This window comes from Eretmochelys imbricata, chromosome 10, assembly GCF_965152235.1.
Source record: "Eretmochelys imbricata isolate rEreImb1 chromosome 10, rEreImb1.hap1, whole genome shotgun sequence".
Taxonomy (NCBI): domain Eukaryota; kingdom Metazoa; phylum Chordata; order Testudines; family Cheloniidae; genus Eretmochelys; species Eretmochelys imbricata.
This window is the reverse complement of record NC_135581.1, coordinates 18249899-18275152: the sequence shown is the minus strand read 5'-3', so window position 1 is coordinate 18275152 and position 25254 is coordinate 18249899. Positions and strand designations below refer to the sequence as shown.

The following is a 25254-nucleotide window of genomic DNA, read 5'->3' as shown; positions in this document are numbered from 1 at the left end:
CTACCAACAGAGCACTCATTTATTTAAGAACTTCAATTAATAGGCCAATTAAGATACAGGTAATCAGGTTTCCCACTTCTTTCTAGGTCACCATTTTTTCTGCTTTTACTTCCAATCTCTCTCGCTCCCTTCTTCCAACTATCCATATTAAAGCACACACTTCTGGTAAGTGATGATTCAATAGTACTAGCTCACCTGTCCCTACAAGAGTGCCATTGCTATAAGCATCCCAAGCATCTACTGCCCCTCACTCAAGTCAAAAATATGGTTTTAAAAAGGAAAATGTATGGTAGCTTACCTGTGTAACTCTCCACCACTCATCAGGTGTAGCACATGATGACCAAAGTTCTTTAGCTAGAAGATTTGGTGGAGTTGCTTCCATAAGCTCCTCTAGAACAGCCTTCATTACATTCAAAGGCCAGTCACGACGAGATACATCTAGACTAAGCCCAACTGCCTTCAAAGCAGGTCCAATTTTACTGTAATAAAGTTCACTGGGTCTAGGTACTATTCCAGGATTTTGAGGGGTCTGGTAAGAATCCTGAGCCTACAAGAAATTGAATTATAAAGCTATCTTATTTATTCTACTACAATACTGAGTTGAAGTTATCCTAAAGTCAGTTCAGACTAAAAAAGTTGGAATCTAAATCCTCTCTCCTGATTATGACTTGCAGCGCTTGGACTAACTATTTCAAATTCAGGACGTTGGGTTTTTTTTTAAATTTAGGACGGTGATTTTCAAAGCACTCAGCACCGTCTTACCTCAACTTCTACTGAAGTCAATGGGACTTTTATAACTAATTCAGTGGCAGCAGGGTTAGGACAACATTTAGCACTTCTGAAAATCCCTTTCTAAAACTACAGAAGGTAAAGTGACAAAAGAGCTAAGAATGGAAAAGAAACAAATGGTTTAGAGTAACTTTAGCTCAAGCCATCCAAAAATGCTCCTACCCTTGAAGTATCGTGCAAGAATAGTATAATTAAATTAAAATATGCCTAAGAAACGTTCCTCTCTCTAAAAGACAAAATTTGTCTATACAGTTTTGCCTGACATCTGATCAAACCCATAAGATATGAACATACAGATCTGCTCAGAACGAATGCATGTATAGATAAAAATAATGAAAAATATTTTAATATTTGCTTTAGGTTTTAAAGCAACTTATGATATATTCCACTTCTGAGAGGCGCTAATTAGTTTAAAATACAGTAGTTACCTTTTGAGCTTGTAAAGCAGCTTCTCGCTGCTGCCACCGCTTGTAAAGGCCAAATAAAGGAGTGGCTCCATCCACCCATTGAATCAGGCCTGATCTCGTTCCCAGCGGTGTCACAGAATAGTGCCTAGCATGAAACCGTGGTGTCTCTTGACGATTAATTGTAGCAAACATGGTGTTCACAATTGATAAAAACTGCATGATTCTCTCATCTAGATGTAAATCTTCTAAACCTGTATTATAAAATTTAAAAGTATTCTGTTTAAAATTTAGCTTCTACAACTAAAATAATAAAAGCTCTTTTTCCTTAAATGAATCCCGCAAAGTAGCATTTCTGAAGTGCACATTTCATTTTAGACTTAAAAAGCTATATATCTATCCAGGCCCAGAATGGGTTCCTAAGCAATGGGGTATTTCCTTGCGCTTGGGCTGCTGTTCTAACTCCACGGGAGAAGCATGCAAGTGGAGTGCCAGCTCTGCAGATCACTTCACTACCATTCATGCCTCAGGCTGACGCTCTCTCTTCAGGCTACTGCATGAGTTTTGTGAGAGAGTTCAGCTGAGAAGAAAGATCAAAACAGGCTGCAGCTGGGACTCTGTTTTCTGTTGCAACAGCCACAAGGACCCACAGGCCTCTTCTTCTGAGAGTCAAAGAATCTTACAGAATTTCTGGAAAGAAAAGCTGATGGATGATGGATACTATTACATATGGACACCTACAATGTCTTTCATCCACTGTTCAGGTATAATTTTAAGGGCTACCTAAGGAGTTTTTTGGCCAGGCTGACTTTATCAGAATACACACTCAATGTTCACAATACATCTTTCCAACTTTAGGTGTGCTACTCTCTAATTTAGAGTGAGTGTAAGCCTGAATAACATACATATAAAACATGTAACTCCCTCCCACCCCAATCCTGAGGAAATTTCCAGGTCTTACCTTTGAAAAGGTATGGGTAGTTCTTCCCATCTGAACCCAAGAAAAGGAGTTTTTTGGGTTTGGTTTTAGTAGGCAGAATTGTGATAGTACTCCCCACGCTTTGAATCGTGACTGTGTCTCTAGCGGACACTTCTCCAGGGAGTGCTATTTCAGTGTTCATCGTGGCAGCCAACCAAGGACTAATTTCTTCAAGCCGTAAGATGTAACTAGCACGTTTCTGTGCTCTTTGTTGCAAACTTAGCATAACCTTTTAAAGAAATGGTTAAAAAGCTGAGGTTCAAGCTGATGTAGTGGTAAACATTTACAAAAACAAACAGATTTTCCACTTTTGGGGGGAAGGAAGGAAGGAAGGAATCTCTTTCTTATTGGTGACAAAACCATATCAAAGACAGTAACATTATTTTCACCATTTTTATTTAACAAAAGAAAAGATTTTGGCTTAGAGAAAACTGTATTTATAAGAAGGGAACTCCCTTAAAGGGGCTAGTTCCTGTATTTATTAAGATTTGGTACTAGGTCTGTTTTGGGAACAGAAGAAAGGACAGAGCAGAGCACTAGAAAGTTACTTGCTACCAAGAAATCTGCAGGTTTCCTCACTTCTGTTTTGCAGAACAGGCTAACTTTAATATATAAATTGGTTTTCTTGAATAGCATCCATCTACCAATCTGGTTCAATTACCAGGTTGGCTCTGGCCATTTAACAGTTGGACATCATCTCTCTTTAGGGATGTCTACACTTAAAACGCTGTAGTGGTTCAGTATAGACACTACCTACATTCACGGGAGGGCTTCTCCTGCCAGTATATATAAATCCACCTCTCTGAGAGGCGGTAGATTAGAAGAATTCTTCCATCGACCTAGTGCTGTCTACATTGGGGGGTTAAGGTCGGTATAGCTATGGGCTTGCCTTCACATACAGCGCTATAATGGCACTGCTGCAGTGCTTTAGTGAAGATGCTACTACGCCGACCTGAGAGCTTCTTTCATCGGCGCAGTTAATCCACCTCCCTGAGAGGTGGTAGCTATGTCAACAGAAGCTCTCCTGTCGACACAGTGCTGTCTACACAGAGGGATAGTTATACTGACCTATGTTGCTCAGGTGGCTGGATTTTTCACACCCCTGAGCAACATAGTTATATCGTAATAGGTCTGTAGCGCAGACTTAGCCTATGTCTCTATACTTTTCACACCCCTGAGAAACATAGCTACACCAATGTAAGCTCTTGGTATAGACCAGGTTTCAGTTCTCTTTTCCTGCCTGTAAGAGCTCTTTTGTTGCTACAACGCTCTAAAGCATCAGCAATAGAATAGGATAGGAGATGACCAAAAAGGAGTCACAAGACAGATCCTAAGACTTAGCAGGTATGAAGCGGGAGATACATAGGTGTCAGAGGGTAGTTAGCCCCCTGAAGGGGTCAGGGGCACAGCCTACCTCTGAGAGGCTCCACAAGGGGGAATGAGACAGCTCAGGTTCACCTAGGAGTAGTTAACTCATGAAGTAACTGGGAGGCAGTTAATTCAACAGTTTAGCACCTGGACATGATAAAAGGTACCTCAGTTAGAGGGGGAACTCCTGAGGAAAAAGGCAGCTGCCAGAGAGGCAGAAGGCCTGCAGAGAGGATCCCAGGAAACTGGTGAGAATCCAATGCTCCAAAAAGGGAGAACAGAGCAAGACACTGGGGAAGCCTATAGAGGAAGAAAGGTAGGAGGCAGCTCAGGGAGCAGCAAGGGACAGAGAAGGATTGGTTCTGATGTTCCAAACAAGGGCCCTGAGCTGGAACTCAGTGGCATAATGGGAATGGAGTCAGGTGGTATAGCTCCCCATCCTGCCACAGGGACAGCTAACAGATAAAGGCCTCATATTACAGTAGGTGACCAAGATGTTCTGCCAGGTCCAGAGCTGCTAACATTGAAGACTGTCTCTACACAGTGCTGGGTTTGAGACCTTTAATGAAACAATTTAAAACATGGTAGTTCATTGAACTTGTTGAAGCTCCAAAGTCAGGCTTAAACCAATAGAAAAATATCAACCAAATGCATTGGTGGAAGGATTATAAAAGTCTCATTACTTCATAACAAAGTCACACCAAAGAAACCTTCAGAAAAGAGCTGTATTTCCTACCTTGATCTAGCAGCTCAAGTCTTCCAGTACTGAGATGGCAAAGCCAGTATCTGGAGGAACTAGTAGAGACTGCAAGAATTGTGAGATTTTTGAGTAAGACTGTCAGGTGGTAGAAAGCAGGTCATGTAAAGAGAACTGGAGAAGTTGAGGACTGCTGTTAAAACTAACTGGAGCACTGCTGGACTTCCAAGAGAGGAAATGTGTTCGGTAGCAGAGTCTGAGATGACTAGGCTCATGGGGAGGGAGATGGGGAGAAATTTGAAGAGATAGGATGGGAAAAACAGGAAAGGAACAGCTGCTTGCTCCTATCATTTTCCAGGATCCCACAGACTAGAAGGTAGGAGGTTAAAAAAGGAAAGTACTATCAATGGCTGGAAGGTTAGTAGTGGAGAGGGTAGAGATATAAGCTGTATTTGTGGCAGAAGCAAAATACTAGGATGTGGTGATAACAGAGCTCCTAAAAGGCCTGGAGAGGGCATAAAAAAAAATGTGCATATGGAACATTACTCTAATTGCAAGGGATGAAGCCAACCTATAGTCAGATGGTACTGGAGGACAGATGCTTATTGATGCAGTGGTAGCTCTCACACTGCTTCATTCTGCAGTCTACTTAATCCATGAGAGGATATTTCCTTTGTCTTAAGGCACCTGTGCCTTGTTCCTAAGCATGTTATTCTGCAAACTATAATTTGAGCACCACTGCCCTAATTTGGCCCTATTATGATTTTAAACAAGTTCCCAATGTCAGCTTCCACTCGAGACAAAAATATTTGCTATGTAATGAGGACACAAAATCTGTCCTTGTTAATCTTCCAAGATTCAACCAGCTAGGATCTTGCCCTAAAATATGACGACATTCAAACCCATGATACAGAGGAAGAGACTTTGATTGGTACATTAGTCATTCCAGTAACAAGTAAGAAGTCAGTTTAATCATATGTAGCAGAAAAAGTTATCAGATTTTATATATAATTTTCTTTACTAGCATGTTGAAGACACAGTACCTCTTTAAATGGGATCCAGCTGCTTCCAGGTTTAGCAGGATTAGAAGGGTTCTTAAGTTTTTCTAAAGCATTTTCAATTGCATCTCCATAATTGTCCTGAAACCACTTTTCATGAGGAGTTTCTGCAGGAGCTGCAGTGATGCTTTGTACATGTTCCAAAGCAAATACAATGGGCTTCATTAGAGCTGTATGCTTTTCACGCATGATTGCTATCTTTTCCTCTCTATGTAGGAAGGAGAGAAAAAATAATTCTATACCAGCTTTAAAAATGAACTATTTTAAAACAAAAGGCATATTTATTATAGGATATATCACACTGACAGTTACCCAGTTAAATACAAAGTCTAAATTAAGATGCCAATCTTTCAGGATAAATATAAAATAGAAGAAAATAGGTATTTTAACACCAGCAAGCAATATTTAAAAACCCATAAGTGAGCCAACCAGATGTTAATACCAGGAAGAGAAAAAAGCTACTTATGTACACCCAAAACACTTAACAGTACTTCTATATTATATTATAAATGTCAAATAAATGTCTATATTATAAATAATTGTCGAACAACCACCAAGGAACAAGCTCTTTTCTTCTTCATAAAAAAACACTGCAAAACAAACCTGAATTTATATTTCCAAATCCACTGGACTTTCATTTGTGATGCCTTTCAGAAGAGGAGGCAATAAACACTTGGAACTTGTCAACGGTTGATGTTTCAGGACAGGAGACAGATCAGTCGTACCAGAAACACTTATGTCTAACATTTCAAAAATGTTGGGTACAACACTAGTGTTGGGTACAAAATTATACTAAATAAAATGTCTTATCATTGAAAAGACGAATCACAGAAGTGTTACTAGTTAAATTTAGTATATTTTTCCATCTTCAATCTTGCCTACCAGTGCAGAACTTAGAATCAAACAGATATATGATAAAGGTGATCTCATACATTAATAAGAGACAACAAACTGAAAAGCAGTCAAGACAGGGATATCCAACCTTTGGTTCCCAGTTCTCTAAATTGTGGCCTTTGAGGGTGGCTGTGTTAAGAAGAAAATTTGTATTTGGTTACATATTGAAAATATGGTCCCCTGAGCTTTGGCTTCTAATTTTTTAAACGGAAGCCTCTGAATCAGCCCCATCACTATGGGGAATAGAGGCACAGCCTGTCACTTCTTCCTTTCCAGTCACAGAAGCTGCTCTGGTGTGAGCAGGGAGGACTCTGAGCAGCTGCTGCTCCCTCCCTGGCTGCATGTAGCACTGCATATGAGGAAGCAGTAATAGTTTTGGCTTCTTTATTGTCTGCTTCCATGCTAGACAGAAGTATTGACAGGGAGAGCAGGACTGAAAGTCATCTGATTCTTCCGGAGGCTAGACAAGTGCTTCCAAAAGCATCACTTCCCTCCTCCACACAGCCACCCAGGAAAACCCAGGAATGGGAAAAAGACAAGCTGAAAATCGATTAAAGCTTCCTGTACAAGCCTAACATGAGCTGTTAACTGTCCCTCCACCACCGTACACCAGAGGTGAATAGCTGGAGTACAGTGTACACCAGCCACTCCCATCTCTACCCTTGACAAACCTCTACACAGCTGACAGGAGCCTGTACTAGGGCTGTGAGAAGGGAAGGAGTAGGATATGAATTCTGTAGTTCTACACTCACAGGTGACTGCTCCATACTGGGGGAATCCACAGCAAGGAACGTATTGCTGTATATTTTGCTCCACTTGCACCTTCTGTGCGGTGCAAATGAAGTGCACCAAAGTACCAGCTGTGGCACCCTGACCTCTGATACCGATTTAGGAGGAAAAGCATGACTGGTCAATTTAATAATTCTACTGCGCAGCGACAATCTATCTTCTCTCGCCAATTTTTACTTAGAAGTTATTCATGAAAACCTACTTCCGTAGAGTGTTGTTGTTTTGAACTCTCTTGACTTCATCTTCCAGTTGCTGAATCCGTCTGAGGACATACATGTGCTGCTGCAACAGCACTCCCAACCAAAGTTCATCCCACAGAACTGTAACTCGGCGCAGCTCTGCTACTAGCATCTGAACCTGTATAAAATAAATTAAAATGCCCTTATTTTTAACGTTCAAGATTTTGTTTCTAGGTCATCTATTTAATAGCAGCTTGAACGTCTTAAAAGAATGACATCCTTACAGTAAGATCAAAGTTACACTGGAAACTTTAGTAACCATCCACGCAAAAGAAACAAGTTACTAACTTTTCTGTAACTGTTGTTCTTCGAGATGTGTTGCACGTCCTTTCCAGTGCAGGTGTGTGAGTGCCCAGAGCACATTTGCCAGAATTTTTTCCATCAGATCGGCTCCTGCACCCCCTGGTGCTACATGCTCATAGCACAAGTATAAGGGGCCCCACCGACCCCACACCTCTTCAGGTTATTCTTACCAATCGCTTCAGGAGAGGGAACAGCGAGCAGGTCTTGGAATGGATATGTGCAACACATCTCGAAGAACAACAATTACAGAAAGGTTAGCAAATATTTTTTCTTCGAGTGCTTGCACATGTCCATTCCAATGTAGATGACTCACAACCAGTTGCACAGGAGATGGGCTCAGAGTTCAAGGACTCATTAATGATCCGGAGGATGGCGTGGACTGCACCCTCAGCAAGTTTGCAGATGACACTAAACTGGGAGGAGTGGTAGATATGCTGGAAGGTAGGGATAGGATACAGACGGACCTAGACAAATTAGAGGATTGGGCCAAAAGAAATCTGATGAGGTTCAACAAAGACAAGTGCAGAGTCCTGCACTTAGAACAAACAAATCCCATGCACTGCTTCAGACTAGGGACTGAGTGGCTAGGCAGCAGTTCTGCAGAAAAGGACCTAGAGGTTACAACGGACGAGAAGCTGGATATGAGTCAACAGTGTGCCCTTGTTGCCAAGAAGGCTAACGGCATTTTGGGCTGTATAAGTGGGGGCATTGCCAGCAGATCGAGGGACATGATCATTCCCCTCTATTCGACATTGGTGAGGCCTCATCTGGAGTACTGTGTCCAGTTTTGGGCCCCACACTACAAGGATGTGGAAAAATTGGAAAGTGTACAGCAGAGGGCAACAAAAGTGATTAGGGGACTGGAACACAAGTTATGAGGAGAGGCTGAGGGAACTGGGATTGTTTAGTATGCAGAAGAGAAGAATGAGGGGGGATTTGATAGTTGCTTTCAACTACCTGAAGGGGGTTCCAAAGAGGATGGATCTAGACTGTTCTCAGTGGTAGCAGATGACAGAACAAGGAGTAATGGTCTCAAGTTGCAGTGGGGGAGGTTTAGGTTGGATATCAGGAAAAACTTTTTCAGTAGGAGGGTGGTGAAGCACTGGAATGCATTACCTAGTGAGGTGGTGGAATCTCCTACCTTTGAGGTTTTTGACAAAGCCCTGGCTGGGACGATTTAGTTGGGGATTGGTCCTGCTTTGAGCAGGGGGTTGGACTAGATTGTCCCTTCCAACCCTGAGGTCCCTTCCAACCCCGATATTCTATGATTCTATGACACACTGACTGCAACACTGCCCGGCCGAAGTTGGCATAGTCTCTGGCTTGCTGGGTAATGGCAAGTGTGCTGAGAATGTGTGCGCCGAGGGCCAGGTTGCTGCCCTGCAGATATCTTGAATAGGGACTTGAGCTAGAAAAGCGGCCTAAGAAGCCTGAGATCTTGTGGAGTGAGCAGTCAGGTTAGGTGGACGAGGGATTCCCACAAAGTCATAACATGCCCAGATACGTGAAGTAATCCAAGACGAAATCCTCTGGGCAGAGATGGGGAGCCCCTTCATTCGCTCAGCTATCATTATGAACTGTGAAATATAAAATGCCAGGGGCCCTCTAACATCCAAGGAATGCAGACACTGTTCTTCTCCATCTGCACGCAGCTTAGGGTAGAATATTGGTAGAAAAATTGCTTGGCTGCAATGGAATTGTGAAACCAATTTTGGGAAGAACTTTGGATGCAGACACAGCTGTACTTTATCTCTGAAGAACACTGTATACAGGGGTTCCACCATGAGGGCTCAGATCTCTGAAACTCTTCTGGCTGAAGTGATGGCCACTAAAACGGCCACTTTCCAGGAGAGGTGAAACAGTGAGTACGTCGCTAGCAGCTCAAAGGGCGGGCCTGTCAGCTTTGACAGGACAAGGTTTAGGTTCCAAGGAGAGATTCGTTTCTTTACCTGAGGAAACATCCTCTCCAGGCCTTTGAGAAAACAGATTACCATTTCATGCGAAAAGACCAATCTCTTGTCAACTTTAGGATAGAAAGATGAAATGGCCACCTTGCTGTTTCAAGAGCAGAAGGTACTCCAAAGTAAGTTGCAATGAGGATTGTATAGGTGGAACCCTCCATTGGGAAGACCAGATGGAGAATTGTTTCCACTTTGCCAGGTATGTTGCCATGGTGGAAGATTTTCTACTGCTTAGTAGGACTCTATGAATCTGCTCTGAGCAAGCTTGCTCTTCAGGATTCAGCCAGGTGCAGTGGGAGCTCCACTGAAAGGCTTGAGGATGGTGAGTGAACCAGTGCTATCTGAGCCACGCTGGGGCTATAGGGATGACCCGTGCTCAATGCTGCTTGATTTTTGACAGAACCTTTCAAATTAAGGGAATGGGGGGGGGGGGGGGGGAGGAGTGTAATACAGGTAAGTTGTCCATGCCAACAGGAAGGCATCCGTAAGAGACCCAAATTGTGGCCCCTCCGGGAGCAAAACTGATAGCATTTCCTGTTGTCGCAGGTAGCAAACAGGTCTACAAAGGTAGTCCCATACCTAGGCTCTGGAAGATGTCCCTTGCCATGTCTGGATGAAGGGACCACTTGTGGCAAGTGCAGAAGGACCTGCTGAGGTGATCTACGAATTTGTTCTGTGTACCTGGCAGGTAAGATGCTTCTAGGCAGATTGAGCGTGTAATGCAGAACTCCCACAGCCAGACTGCCTCCTGCCATAGGGAGGAAGAGAGCACTCCGCCCTGCCTGTTGATGTAGTTAACGCAGTGATAGTGATTTAGCGGGTCTGGTGAAGACACGATTAGTCGACTTGCCACAGGAAGAGCAGGGCTTAAAACCCCGTGACAGAGGCATACCCTGGCACTAGGGAGCAGACAAGCCTCTCCAAATAAGTACAGAGGCATCCAAAACACACTAACTACTAAAAGTACTACTACCACCACCACCACACTAGCTAAACTACAAGAACTATATACCCCAAAAAAGGAGAAAAACCACTGGAAGAGATTGCCTGAGCAAAGAGGTAAGTTCCAGTATCCGTCACAGGCGGTAAGAAGGAACTGAAGGGATGCGGGCTTGGCGCGGCTACATACTAGTACTATGAGCGCACAGCACCAGGGGGCGCTGGAGCTGACCCAACGGATACCGTGAAGGGAAAAGATTCTGGCAATTGTGCTCAGGGCGCGTGAACACCTACGTTGCAATGGACACGTGCAAGCACTCAAAGAATACATAATTTCACAAACTATGTCTGGTTACAAGTCAGCCTGAATAAATTACAAAAAAACAAATTTATTTTACCTGCAACACCATTGTTGGATTTGCAGTAGACAGTTTTTCTACAATTTTGCTGTAGCAGTCCTGCATCATTGCTTGGTCTTCATTTAATCCATTTTTTGGTTCATCCTTATTACTTTCTTGAGAAGCCGGGGCACTTCCTCCTTCACATTCACCACCTAATAGTTCTTCACCTTGAATGTTACCTAGCAAAGTAGGGATTGCAGAGGGCAACTTGTTCCCTAGATTAGAAAAAGTGTATTGAATAATATATATAACTGCAGTAGCATCCAAAGGCCAAATTTTGAATCAGGGCCCCATTATGCTAGGTACTGCACAAACTTATGGAAGTATAAAAGGCTTAGATATAATATATGAAATCATAATGAAAAAATTATGGTGTGCCAAAGGGGTCTTCGTACAAGGTACTAGAATTTTAGACAGTTTACAGCTGTAGTCCATAATACGTCACACCTTGAGGAGTGTTGTATCGAAAGATATAACCAAAGTGAACTTTTACTGTATAAACAGTAAAAGTTCAAACATACTGCATTCTAGCTAGCAGCACACATACATAGACTTGCTGTATTTCTCAGCAAATTGTTTAAAATGGACCTTCTGAACATTATTTTATTTATCAACTATTTGGCATTAAGTAATAACCGCAACAACAACAAAAAGAATCCTTCCATACCTGAAGACTGGGATTCACTGCTAAGTGAAATGGTACCCACTATTGCAGGGTACAATATAAGATGAGGAGAATCTTGAGCTACTCGACACAGTAAATTGCAAATACTTTGACGAACATATATTTCAGGGTGGTTCAGGCGGGAGAAGAGTTGAGGAATAATACCTTTATAAAAAAGAGCAGAAAAAAGGGCTACATTGATTTTTGTACACTGAAGCCACAGAAAGATGTTTTCAGTGATGTGTAATTTTTGTACCATGAAACATTGTCCTGTTATTTAAACCACAGCAAGATCTCTACCTTTTAGTGTATGGGTACTAGATTACTTCCCCCTACCATTCAAGAAGCAGAGTCAATTATATTTAGTACATAAATCTTGCAACAGAGCACTAGCAATTGAGTCCTGCACATTGGGCCTGTTAGCGTCATATAGTTTTTAGGGATTGCGTCACTAGAAGCTCCAAAAAAGAAATGTGATTTTGTGACAATGTAGAAGGTGCAATAAGGACCCATTTCCACTCAAAAAGAAAAGGAGTACTTGTGGCACCTTAGAGACTAACAAATTTATTTGAGCATAAGCTTTCGTGAGCTAGAGCTCACTTCTTTGGATGTGTGCAATGGATGCATCCGATGAAGTGAGCTGTAGCTCACGAAAGCTTATGCTCAAATAAATTTGTTAGTCTCTAAGGTGCCACAAGTACTCCTTTTCTTTTTGCGGATGCAGACTAACATGGCTGCTACTCTGAAACCTGTCATTTTCACTCAGCATCACTCTTTTATAGTCAGGTCACTGCATCTTGCTGACTAATTCTAGCACTTGAGAGAAGTGGTAGGAATTCACCCATTCCTGGAAGGGCTGCCACTGTCCAGCAGTTACCACTGTAATTCAGGAATATATGGTCCATTCCTCTGGCCCACCTGGGAAGGGGTCATTCACTTCCTACAAGAAACTTAAAATAGTCTTTCAAATTTGAATACAGGTTAGTCTTTGCAAAAGTCTTAGGGAATACCAAAGTCTTTTTAAAAAATAAGTTTTGTTAGATGAAGAGTACATAATAATCTGCCTATTAGGTGGGAGACAAACTATTGTGTATACATTTTTTTTTTTTTTTTAAATAAACTTAGGGTTTACAAAGGTTGAAAGAGAAAGGTTTGCAAAGGCAAGTTTGATAAGAAGTTTTCTGTTTATTTATATTTAGGAAAAAGTCTGTCAAAATTCAATTTAATAATTCAGCTAAAACCACCTTACCTCTCCATGGAGCAGTAGGGGTTGTTTCTAGTCCCTGCTCTAGATATTGTCGAAGTTCTCCAGCATGTTTCACAAGTAACCTCAACAATCTCAAGGTTGCCATCACAATAACATCATCAGTGCTTTGTTCAGAAGTGTTTCTTAAAAGTAGTCTGGGGTCATCTTCATCAAGAGGAACCTACATATTATAGAAAGAAGTAGCACTCTTAACTGACCATACTGTTTTGTCATGGGTCTTGAGCTTTAAAAATGTTTAACTACTAGCTTTCATCACCACAACAGACTGTAATGCATACCTGACCAGCATTGAGTTTAAGGAAGGTAAAATATGCACTGCAGGACAGTTTATAGAGACTGAAGATTCTGTCTACTACTTTTCTCCACACTTTGATTAACCCCTCTGTTGCATTTTCATCAAGATCTGAAAGCCAGGGGCAACTACTCAGCAACTGACGCCATATAACATCCACCATATCATCTTCTTCATTGTCTTCATTTTCTGTGATCTGTAGGGTCATATCTTCATCCTAAACTCAGATTATGCAAGAATATTAAGAGGAAAGAATGAGATAATTGGTTTGAACAAGACCACAAAACTTTTCCACAATGTATATTAATTGCTGATCCCGGGAAGGGTAGCCAGGAATTTGAAATGTGTACACACACAGTTCTTTCAGTTGCTTCATTCCAGAGCAGATATAATGCCATACATGTATAATCACTAACATAGCTTATTTCTTGGGAATTTCTGCATTTTTTGTGCAGTATGCCATTTTGGGAGAAGTTTGATTTAAGACATTATATAAATATTGTAGTCCACTACACAATCAGGGAGGAAAGCTAAAGTGGCACGCTGAATGAATTGGAACATTTTTCAAGAATGCAAGTTTCCACTTACCTGAATTCCAGCTGGACGACATACTGCCTGTCCAAGAATGCCATAGATTTTCTCTCGGTCTTCCTCTGCAATGTTGTCAGGAAGCAAGCTTTGAACCTCAGATTTCTCTTTTGGCAGAAGACGGACACCTCCCTGACTGTAACATTTAATAAGTCATCAAACCCAAAACCACAATTAATGTAAATATTTACAGAGCTACTTACCTTCATAATACTGTATATTTAAGGCTTCGTCTTAGGGTGAAATTCACCCCTATTCGGAGGGCCAGCAATCAAAACAGAACACAAGTGGCACATCCATCTTGTTTTGGCTCTCTGAATCGCACGGGGTGAATTACACTTATTGAGAGCTAACATATACTCAACAAATGTGAAATTAAGATTTTTTATGTATTTATTTTTTTAAAAACAAGAATAATAGATTTACCTGGCATTATCAACTACCTTCCTGCCCCATCTGTAAGCCCAACTAGCCAGTGCTGCCCATGACTTGGCTACTTCAGGTGCCTGTACTGAAGACAGGTGATACAGGTGCCCCAAAATGAAGTCAGGTTCTCCAACGCCAATATTTACTGTGGTGGTGGAAATAGAGCAACAGAGGTTACACACAAAAATAAACACATCTGATTCACATTTATGAGAATCCTGATCTCCAAAATACCAGAATACTGTGCTTCAGAGACTGAGACTTCAATATATCACTTTAAAGAGAGTAGAGATATGGGAAAGGTGAAGAGAAAAGAATATAGATACAAGTCAGGTAGAGAGCATGTGCTGAACAGAGGCTTAAATTAGATAGGATGTCCAGATTCAAACGAGGAAAAATTTAATCATGACACTTGGAGAAGTCTCCTAAGAAACAACCAAATTTACTAACTGCAACACACATCACAATTGTAAGAGCAATAAAAGTGTTTAGAAAAAAGATCAGTTACCCTGTGAGGAAAAAAATTTTATAATTGTTTTTCAAGTTTATTAAAGGTATTTAAATATAGATCTTTTATATTTACAGTCTGGGTGCTAGATCTTAAGTGAGAGTTTATTATGATTTTGTAATAACTTTAAAAGCATAGTGTTGCCCTTAAGAGAATTCATTCCAAGCTCCTGTATTTCCCATTAGTATTTAAATTCTACAAAACCCCAAAATCTGAATTTTATATAAAATATTAACCTAAGTCTGAAAATCTTCTTTTTAAAATAGCAAAGCAGTTGTACCACATTAAACTTTACCAGCACAACTGGCTCTGCCCCTTATTGGAACCATCACATCTGAATAACCATATAGCCTGGCAAAGCAAAAACTAGAAGGAGGAACTTCTACCTGTAGATTCACTTTCAATTCTAGGATATTCCTCTTCTATTGTATTAACAGATGGCAGGTCAATCAAAGTATATACGTTTTTAGACAATGTAGAAAGGCCAGTGAGATTCTGTTGCTGTCGTGCTCTGTATACTTGCTTCAGTTGACCTGAAATCTCTTTCCATTCAGCCTGAATCCATTTAGCCAGTGTAAGAATAGACTTAGCTACTGCATATTCGGCTTTGGCAGATTTGCAGAAAGATATGGCACAAGAACTCAGCATTTCCATAGCGTGTGTTGACTGACCTGCATATCAAGACAAACAGTACATTTTTATTAGAGATGTTAGTTTTATTCAAAGCACTTCCCTGTAATCTCAAAATTCCGCAAATTTCAGATGCAGCTTTAACAAATCATGAACAGAAATGACAGACTGCCTTTTTCTATCTGCTGATGTTACTGGGGTATTATAAGAGTCTATACTACAGGGCCAAATATTTGTAAGAGTTAAACTTATAATACAGAAACAATTCTATACTCTCAGCAATTTGTAAGAAAGGGAGTTTCTCTTCCTTCAAATCTAAACAACTAAAGAGAAAAGCCATTTTAAAATACTCAAACTGAGACATTAGTTATTGGGTTGAAAGCAATTTCTAGGTTTACTGTACCATTATGATTTCTTGGAAAAAACAACCTGGCAAGAAGTACGATAAGACATAGTATCTATGTGAGATTATCAAACACTAACCAGCTGTGTATAGCAATTTTGTTTTCTCAATATCAAGTTCAGGACTCCATTTTTCATCTATTTGACCTGGTGCTGACAATTTTTTGAAGTGCTGAACTAAATCTTGAGCAGTAGTGGTTTTTCCCAGCTGAACTTCACTGCATTGAGCAAGCAATCGTGTGGCTAGGGCCACATTCCCCCGTTTTCTAGCAAATTTTGCTGCCGTTAGACCCAGTTCCATTAGATGACTTTTAACAGAGACAGTTTGTTCTGAAAAAGAAAGCAAATTTTTGTTGACAAAACTTTGTTTTAAAGCAATAATTGCATTTGGAACACAAGTAGATGATTGCCTCACCATGCCAGCCGTATACAGAATGCAATTATCAACAGAGGAAAAAACTATACCCACTCTTGGTCTTTTCTTAGTCCATATAAATTCTAACATTCTCTGTATGCCTGCCAGAGAATTATCTGGAATGATTAGAGAGAGATTTTGAAACAAGAAGGATATCCTGGGCAACAATATTAATTTTGATCGTGGCTATTCTTACCAATCAAGTAATTGCATACTTCCCTCCAGCACCCCAAGTCTTTTTTCATCTGCTGAAATAGTAGTTTGAAAAATTAAATCATTTAACTCTTGGCTGTTTTGAGATTTTAATTCCCCAGTATCTTACAGAATTTGTTGCCTATGTGTACCCAAATGTCTTCTGGAGGGATAACTTCTCAAAGTCTGGTAAATTTATAGCTAGTATTACAGATCTATAACTACACATAGAAACAGTATAAATTATTTCAAGCCTCATGTTTTCCTGACATCATGGATTTCTTTAGATACTAATTTTAAGGAAATGTTCAGGTTAGATACTATTACATCACTAGCATATAAAGCTATTTTCTGAGGTGTTGTCATGCTTACAGTGATAAATTCATTATTCTTTATCCTCTGTATAAAGGCCATGGAAATGCAAAAAGTAAAGGAAACAATGGATATCCTTGCCTAGCTCCCCTGTGTAATTCAAACAGGGAAGCTTTAAGTCCAAAAGGCACAGCTGCTTTTGGGCCAGTATAAAGAGCAGTTATCCATTTAAGGAATTGGGGGTCAAGGTCAATATGATAGCACTACATAGACAGAAAGTTCCACTCTATTCTGTCAAAAGCTTTCTCTGTATCAAATTCTAACAAAAGACATGGACCTCTTTTGGATTTGGCACTATGTAGACCTGTGAAAACTTGATAAATAAGTATTTTAAAAAACTGGTATGCTGGCTTAAGTCTATGTATACTACTGCTTTCTCTTCAAAGAAATGAGCGCTGCTCAAATATTTCTAATTGGTTTGTACTAAGTTTCAGATCATGCTGAGCCTTCATTATTCTCCCAGGCACTTTTTTTTTTTTTTTAAAAGGACCATTAAGTGGGAGTTTTCTTTTCTGAAGAGAGAAGAATGACCTAACGGTTTTTAGATTCTTGACAATGGTCCAAATTCATTATTGTGCAATTTTACTGATACCTTTTTTTTTTTTTTTTTTAAAACAGAAGACAGATAAAATCCAGAGTATTGGATGGGTGATTCACAGCAAAAAAAAATATCACTGACAACTAATGAAGAGTCTGTTAGGTCAAGTGATATATGAGATGGCTTTGGAGCAGAAGATTGTGGGCGCTCTCCCCCCAATATGCATGCGATTTAACAGATGGCTGATGTCAGAGGCCACAAAACTAGTTACATAAGAAAAGCAATATTTTTGCAATTTGTTTACTTTTTTCCATTTTAAGATTCTATTAGACAATATAAAAGTAAAAAACCTGTTTGGAGCCAGTATTAAAAACATTAATCACTCTTCCACAGTATGCTCTCGTCTCATGTAGCTAGTTTTAATTCCAGTTTGACATTTAAAATTTGAGACTCATGGATTACCAAAAGAAGAAAAAAACCGGGGCGGAGATTTTACCTGTACCCTGCTTCTTTGCATACCAGAAGCATACTGCATACTTGAATTACTGTAAAGGAGCTTGTTTTTGAAAACACACTAATGACAGCACAAGGTATGTCTAAGAACTCAATGGAAGTGTTTAAAAACTTGAGAATGAGTGAATTATATTATAGCATTGTTTCCTAAATATTTTATAACATACATAAGCATTTGCTAAATAAAACAATTTTATTTAGCATATTTCTAAGCAAATTATTTGAACCATGAAAATGCAAGTGCTTCTACCAAAACAAAAGTCTAAGTCACTAATTGTGTATAATGAGGAGTCCTTGTGGCACCTTAGAGACCAACATAAAATTTAGATACCTTTAATTTTTTCCAGCAATTGATTCTGGTACACAGTATATCTTAGGGCATGCATCCATGGTCTTACATCATGCTGTTTGCACGACCGTAAAGCATCACTAAAAAGAGGGATAAGACAGTCCTGTGGAAGGCATAAAAAAATTTCATGTTTGTCATGGAATAATGTAGAACTTGTAGTTTTCAATACCTACAGAATATTTTAGAGTGGAGTAAGCTGTAGTTTACTAATTTAAGTTTATATAGCAAAGCGTAACACCAAAAATATTTGCTTAGTTGGACTGTTTGAGCAGGGATGTTACTACATGAGAGAGGTGTCTAAAGTGAGGTCTGAAGAGTCCTGCAATGAAGCCCTTTTTACTGTGGGATTACAAAGATGCAGGTAGAAGTGGTGTTAAATGGTCAGAAATTTTACTAACAGATTAAAAAAAAATATTTTCAGGTGCAAATATGTTAGGAAATTCAATGTGTTCTCAACTTAGTTTGAATAAGAATGAGCCCATCTCTGCAGAAAGACGTTACCTGATGCATGTATTAACACATCACCTTATTAATATTATTTTAAGAATTTATACACAAAAAAACATACCTCTGATGAAAGCCTGCTTGATACTGTGTTTTCCAAAGCAGATGAACAATATAACTGCAGGGTGCTCAACACTGGCAATGACTGAGACACAGTCAATGTGGAAAGTCTTAAAGGTCCAATGGCGATTCGTGACGTCTGCTTCAGATATTTTACTATATTTCTGAAATAAAGATTTAGAGTTAGAAACTAGAACAGTCCATTCTATTAGCTACTAATTATCCTTGTCTTTTTAATTAACAGATGTTATTTATTAACATAAAAAAAAGCTATGAATGTGCAACAGGCAGCAAAATTCAGCCTCTTCATATGGAAGAAAAGATCAGGTCTTGCATAACCTATCATTTATCATGCACAATAAGTTTCCACAGATTGTCTGTTTCAAAGAATTGTTTACTGTCAACTGGCCAGGTGAACAAAGCATTAGATCTCTAAAATTAAAATCCCTCCTTATTCTTTCTCCTAGTGGTTTATGCTCCTAATCCATGAAACACAACTTCATGTACTCAGAAATGCAGCCAAACAAAAGCTTCATACTTAAATACAACAAAGACTACAGTTACTACAAAGTGGTTTTTAATGGATTACAACTTCTCTCACACAAGTTATACAAGGTCACTGTATTCACTCAAAGGTTCTTTAAACTTACTCAGTTATCAATTGCCACTTTTGTTCCTGTTCTGTGTGGTTAATAGCTGTTGCCAGACACACTGAACTTCTCAACAACTGTACTTCAATTGCTTTCTGAAATTCTCTTGGATCAGGACTTAGCATGTTAGGAAGCAGCTTCTTCATGTCTACAAAGATTATACATACATACATTCCACAAATGATTAAAAAGTACCAACCTTTACCATAATTCTTGCAATAAAAGTTTTGAAAGGAAGAAAGTTCGCGATAAGAACTGCAGAACAAATATTGATAATTAATGAGAAAATTACATTTCTAAGTCCAAGTTCTTTTCTCAAAAAACACATATATCCAAAAGAAAGATACAACAGCATTTAGGATTATGATTGCCAATTATTTCTCAACTCGGTAAATAAAGTTACAGTAGTTCTGCTGAACTCTGGAATCCTTATCCAGAAAGTCTCCAAGTATAATTTCTATATTGATATGGTACTGTATTTTAAGCTTATAATAATAAGTGTTTAGGAATTACTTTTATTATGAATTTTGATTTTATTTGTACCTATTTTTTCTTTGGATCCTCCAGTAAGTAGGTTGATGTTTTCTCCAGGTAGCAGTTCTAGCTGTTCTGTACAGTCAGTAAGTTCTCCACATTCAAAGCTGCTTAAAGATCTGCAATTCAATTTTTATAGTTTTATTTCCATACTCCTACTTCACCCTAGTTGAAGATCCTACAACTTAACAGCAATGAAAAGCCAGAAGGAGCACTACTAATAAACCAATTGTCTTTGAACATGTTTCTTCCATGCAGCCTTACGATATGTACACTTCGAGCAGGGGGTGTGATTCCCAGCTTGAAGAGATATTCATGCTAGCTTTGAGTGAGCTAGTGTGTTAACAACAGAATATAGCCACAGCAGCACAAGCATCACGAAGGGCTAGCCACGCAGAATGTGTGTCAGAAACAGACAGGCAATCAGGGCAGCTAGCCCACTTGCGCTGCTGCATCTGCATTCCAATTTTAGCATGCTTGCTCAGTCAGAGCTATTGTATGTCTCCTCCAGCTGTGAATTATGCCACCAGCTTCAAGTGTAGACATACCTTTATTCAAAGCCCTGAGGTTCTCACACAGCACTTTTAGAAGGTGGAAGTCAGAGCACATTCACATAACTTGAAAACAAAGATTTCATCTTAATATAAAATCATAATCTGTAAAATGAAGGTAATGTAGCAGAAAACACTTAATTCAATCTTTGCCATCCATGAAAATTTAGAAGCTATCAGACTATCAAAATTAAAGAACAAACATTTCAAAGTTTCATATTTATAGAAAATCATCAATTAGTCCACACACCTACTGCTCTTCCACTAGGTGTAGGGATAAAGGAAGGAAAATAATAAGTACTGGCAAATTAAAGTAAGATCCTTTCAGGGGAGCAATCTTAAAAAGAGCTTTCCTTTATGTTTAAGGGGGGGAATCCTCGTTCCATCCAAGTCAATGAGAGTTTTACCATTGACTTATATAGGGCTAATAAAGAGGCCCCAAAAATTTTTTTGGCCAGTAATTGAACTGCTTGGTGCACATGACAACAAGAGACACAGGGTTTGTTTACACAGGGACACTCAGAAAAATTAATCCAAACTAAATTTTAAAGGGGATTAGTTAAACTGCATTAAATCCCTATGAGAACCTTCTTCAGAATTAAAGTGAATTAAGGCCACTTTAATTCAAAATAGTAGCATTCACAAAGGGGTTTAAACTTGATTTAACTAATCCACTTTAAATTTACACCTTCAGTTAATTTTCCTGAGTGTCCTTCCATAGACAAGCTCCTAGAGCAGTGGCTCTCAACCTATTTACCATTATGGGCCACAATGTGTTATGTGGGCCACATCCAATACTATCTGTAGGGCCCTGAGGATGTCACATGGATTGCAGCTGTGTGCTGATTGGGCCGCAAGCGGCCCACGAGCCACAGGTTGTGACCCACTGCCCTAGAGCCTTGTGTAGGGCATAGTTTACACAGGAGTACGCTGACAGCCTGCAACAGCCAAAATCTAACTTCCTCACCCAACCCTTCTACCCTGTTGACAGCATATCAGTTGAGCAGTTCAGGAGACTTGATACAGTATCAGTCAGCCAACTGAGATAAGACACTGAAGATTGAGCCAACAAGACCCTTAACACAGAATGTCATGATATAAATGTTCAAAGTGTTCTGTTACCATCTGCTGGCAGAAAGGAAATATGAAGTGTCTGGACTGACAAAGAAGAAAAAACCCACAATCGCTATGAAAACGTTTATATTCCCATTACTACTGCATATTTATTTGATTAAAAACTTCTCTCTCTAGCTACAGAGTTTCTCCCTTTTGCTTGATTCTGCAGTGAAGTCATAATCTTAAATGGGTATAGAGCACCCTAAAAAGCTTTTTAGAGGGTGTACAAATTTGGTGCCTAATAACCAGGAAAATATGTAGATTAGACAGACGACCTGGATAAAACTACACCTGCCCCACACAACTCAGAATGATCAAATCTCTGCACCTGCAAACAAACTATTTGTGGATGCCTATCACTGAAAAATCTCTGCCAGCACAGACAAATGTATCTAAAAAGGATGAGGATATGAAGTATTCATAACTATTTCTAAACAAAATATTTTCAGACACATCGTAAAGACTTGCCTACATTGTGGATTAACTACATGGCAACTTTTAAAAAACAAACTTTTTGAGTTATGTTTATATGAGGAAGTCCACCAGTTTTACTAACAGAAAAAAAGAAACACTCTATCCTTAGAAACTCAAACTTCTTGACAGACTATATTTAAACTTTTCCCCAAGAATTTACTTTTAGGCCAAGTCTGCATGTGAAAAACTTCAGACAAAAGATTTTTTATGAAGTTTATTGGAGAAGTACAGGCTTGAAAAGAATAGATCTTCAAATGGAATGGCTACAGAAGTCTTATCTATTGCAATTCCAACTTTATATTAACTAGAGCAGTGGTTTTGGACCTGTGGTCCACAGACCCCTTAGGGATCCGCAGACTACGTTTAAGTTGTTCGCAAACGACTGTCATTACCCTAGAACAGTGGTTTTCAACCTGTGGTCCCTGGTGGTCCACAAACTATGTGTAAGATTTCTAAAGGGGTCTGCACGTCCACTGGAAATTTTTAGGGGTTCACAAATGAAGAAAGGCTGAAACCCACTTGAGTAACAAGACAAATGTCTGCTAGAATCATAGGTGCGCTTTTTTTATATTTACTTAAAAAAACCTAAAAAGACTATCATGATTCATTAGATATATGCAGGGTTGTTGTAGCTGTGTTGGCCCTAGGACATTCGAGAGACAAGGTGGTGAGGTAATATATTTTATTGGGTGAGACAGACAAGCTTCCAAGCTTACACAGAGATCCTGAAGAACACCACGTAAGCTTGAAAATTTCTCTTGTCAACAGATAGTGATTCAATAAAATATTACCTCATCCACCTTGTATCTCTAATGAATCATTAGCTATCAACCAACATAATCTTCTTTAATTTCTGAAGTAAGTTTAGAGTCAAAATATTTTAATTCAGAAATCTAAAGAATAAAAAAAGATACAAGTGAAAGATAAGGTATTTTAAAAAATTATTCTAGTTGTGAGAATGGATGAATCCCCTTACAATGAAAAATAACTAAAACAAATCCATTATCTTCTGCCTCCAAATAAACACTTTAAGAGGCCTTTCCTAATCTTCAGAATCATGAAAGCTCCAATGATTTACTTAGGATGGTGTCAATTCACTAATTATTTGTTATAGCTACTATACGTCAAGGAAGTTTTCCTACTAAATCATTATTCATTTTGCATCACAAAAGATAAAGATCTTGGAAACCACATGGCACTGATATGATGAGACTAAGAGAAGCTTTCATGTAACAGTTTACTGCTTTCAGAGATATTATTGAATAAATTAATGAGAACCTTACTTTATGTAGTTAAAGTCTGCTTTTAAATTGACTGAGGTATTACTTGTGCTTTTTTTCAAATCATGGACAGCATTCTGCCATTCTTGTACAGCAGACCAATCAGCAATTGCAATGTAACATTCACATGCTTTGTTACCCAAGTAATTTATAACTTCAGGTGAAGAATCACTTGGTTTAGTCAGAACAGTTTTTCTAGCTTCACCTGTGAAATTAAGAAAATCAATATTTAAGAAAAATAAGCCTTATTACTTGACAAAGCATTTGGAAATTATGTTTTAAGGCAAAAAGTTTCATCTGTTTTAGATAAGATTAGTTACACAATATTTACAGCACCTAACTTCTCATCTGTAGCATATTTTATCACCTGTAAAACTGAAATACTTACGCAAGAGAATTTAGTTAATATTTATAAAGAAACTAGAGGATAGAAAATGATCTGATCAATATAGAAGAACTAAACTAATATGTGCACCTGATAATACACACAAAAGTGTACAAAATACCCCTTCCCACTTCTCAAGATTTTAATAGAGTGCTGTGGCAAGGTCTCATTTTAAGGCTTCTTTTTATACTATAGTACATTCATGACGTATACAAATAACTGGAAGTAATGACGTATTAAAGTCTAAATAATTAGAACTAAACTGCTTAAAATACAATGTGTTATCCTTGCTTTTATCCAACTCTTCACTAGGCCCCAAACCTGCAAACATCTATGCATGTGCTTATCTTTACATATGTGAGTAGCCCCAATATCTTCAACTGTATTATTCAGTTAAACTTGTACGTAAGTGTTTACAATGTAAATTACTAAGGCAATATAGCAAGGCTTTATTGTTGACTATATTACCTGTAAACCATAACAATGTTATACACATATTCAGTACATGGAGTTTGTGACCATTTTAAAAAGCAATTAATAATACTTACCATTGAAAGAATGCTTTGGGCTGGCATTATTGCCACTATTTGAATTGGCCAACTTCAGGACAGATTTATCAAAACCAGCTATGGAGCAATCCACTCCTGTCATGGAACTCAAGTGCTCCTGGTATTCAACAGTTGCTTTTTCAAACCTTAAACATTTAAGATTTAATGTTTAGTCAACATTTTACAGCAATGATTTTCTACTTTTTGTATATGGAGTTTGTATTAAACTTTCCTATGAAAGGACAGAATGAATGATCCCTGCAATGCCACAAGAATAAAACTAAGGAAGACCACAGAGGATTTCTCCCTATGGTAAAGCTTGGAAAACAGAAGTGGTGGGGCGAGGAAGCTACTGAAGGTGGGTGATCTAGTTACTGATCTTTTTTATTCCTGGAATTGTCTTTATCCTTCAACCCAAAACATCAAACTGGGATCTTTAAAAAATAAGGTTGAAGAAGATGGAAAACAATTAAGGTGGTCAGTTGATAGGCATAATTTCACATATATGAAACTATGTATCAGCTTTTCATGCCAACTTCAAATTACTATGAACTGAAGCAAAATTTACTTGCTGGCACTGTTCTAGATGGAGTAGCTATAATATGATTTTTCACATGAGACGTCTGCCAGAAACTCCCCCTCCCTCACAGGAGACAGAAGCAACAACACAGCAGGGTGAGGACGAGCAGAGCTCCCCCAACTATGTTGATCTGGGGAGACAGAATGGAAACCATGGTTAGTGGAACGAGCTTCACAGCCTCTAGGCCTGAAAGATGTCAGTAGCTGGCATTTTACAATTTGAATTCTAGATTTGTTTTTTTGCTGACTGTTTGCTCCTCCTAATCTCATTCTCACACCTCAACACAGTTCCTCCATTGCCAGTGTCACTCTTCCCGCACTCCTGCCTCTCAATGACCTTCCCCCAAACCTTGTTCCTAGTATCTCCCTTGCTCCCCTGCCACTGTCCCCATAACAAAACATTTTTTAAAAGAACGAACGAAAACCATGGAACAAACAGGACACACGTTAACTGCCATGGCCTCTTTGCTCATATGTGTACCTCTCTCCCAGCCTAATATGTTTTCTCCTTTTTTGACTCTGAAGCCCTTGCAACAAGGCTCACTCTCGCTCTCTCTCGCCTGTTTGGAAAGCACTTAGCATACTGTGAGTACTGT

General features: G+C 39.1%; 1 protein-coding gene across 3 annotated transcripts in view; it reads right to left on the bottom strand.

Annotated features, from left to right (window-relative positions):
- SMG1 (SMG1 nonsense mediated mRNA decay associated PI3K related kinase) overlaps positions 1-25254 on the bottom strand; it is a 119226-nt gene that overhangs the window by 21226 nt on the left and 72746 nt on the right. For all 3 annotated transcript variants that reach the window (XM_077829098.1, XM_077829097.1, XM_077829099.1), the window contains 19 exons: positions 24080-24225; positions 23150-23351; positions 19735-19844; positions 19192-19339; positions 18546-18705; positions 17960-18080; positions 15680-15928; positions 14953-15237; positions 14059-14203; positions 13633-13768; positions 13031-13261; positions 12735-12912; positions 11489-11650; positions 10819-11036; positions 7181-7335; positions 5281-5503; positions 2155-2401; positions 1218-1447; positions 299-547 (listed from right to left, as the gene is read on the bottom strand). In XM_077829098.1, the coding sequence (XP_077685224.1) occupies positions 299-547; positions 1218-1447; positions 2155-2401; positions 5281-5503; positions 7181-7335; positions 10819-11036; positions 11489-11650; positions 12735-12912; positions 13031-13261; positions 13633-13768; positions 14059-14203; positions 14953-15237; positions 15680-15928; positions 17960-18080; positions 18546-18705; positions 19192-19339; positions 19735-19844; positions 23150-23351; positions 24080-24225 (3595 nt within the window). The remainder of the gene's footprint in view (positions 1-298; positions 548-1217; positions 1448-2154; positions 2402-5280; positions 5504-7180; positions 7336-10818; positions 11037-11488; positions 11651-12734; positions 12913-13030; positions 13262-13632; positions 13769-14058; positions 14204-14952; positions 15238-15679; positions 15929-17959; positions 18081-18545; positions 18706-19191; positions 19340-19734; positions 19845-23149; positions 23352-24079; positions 24226-25254) is intronic.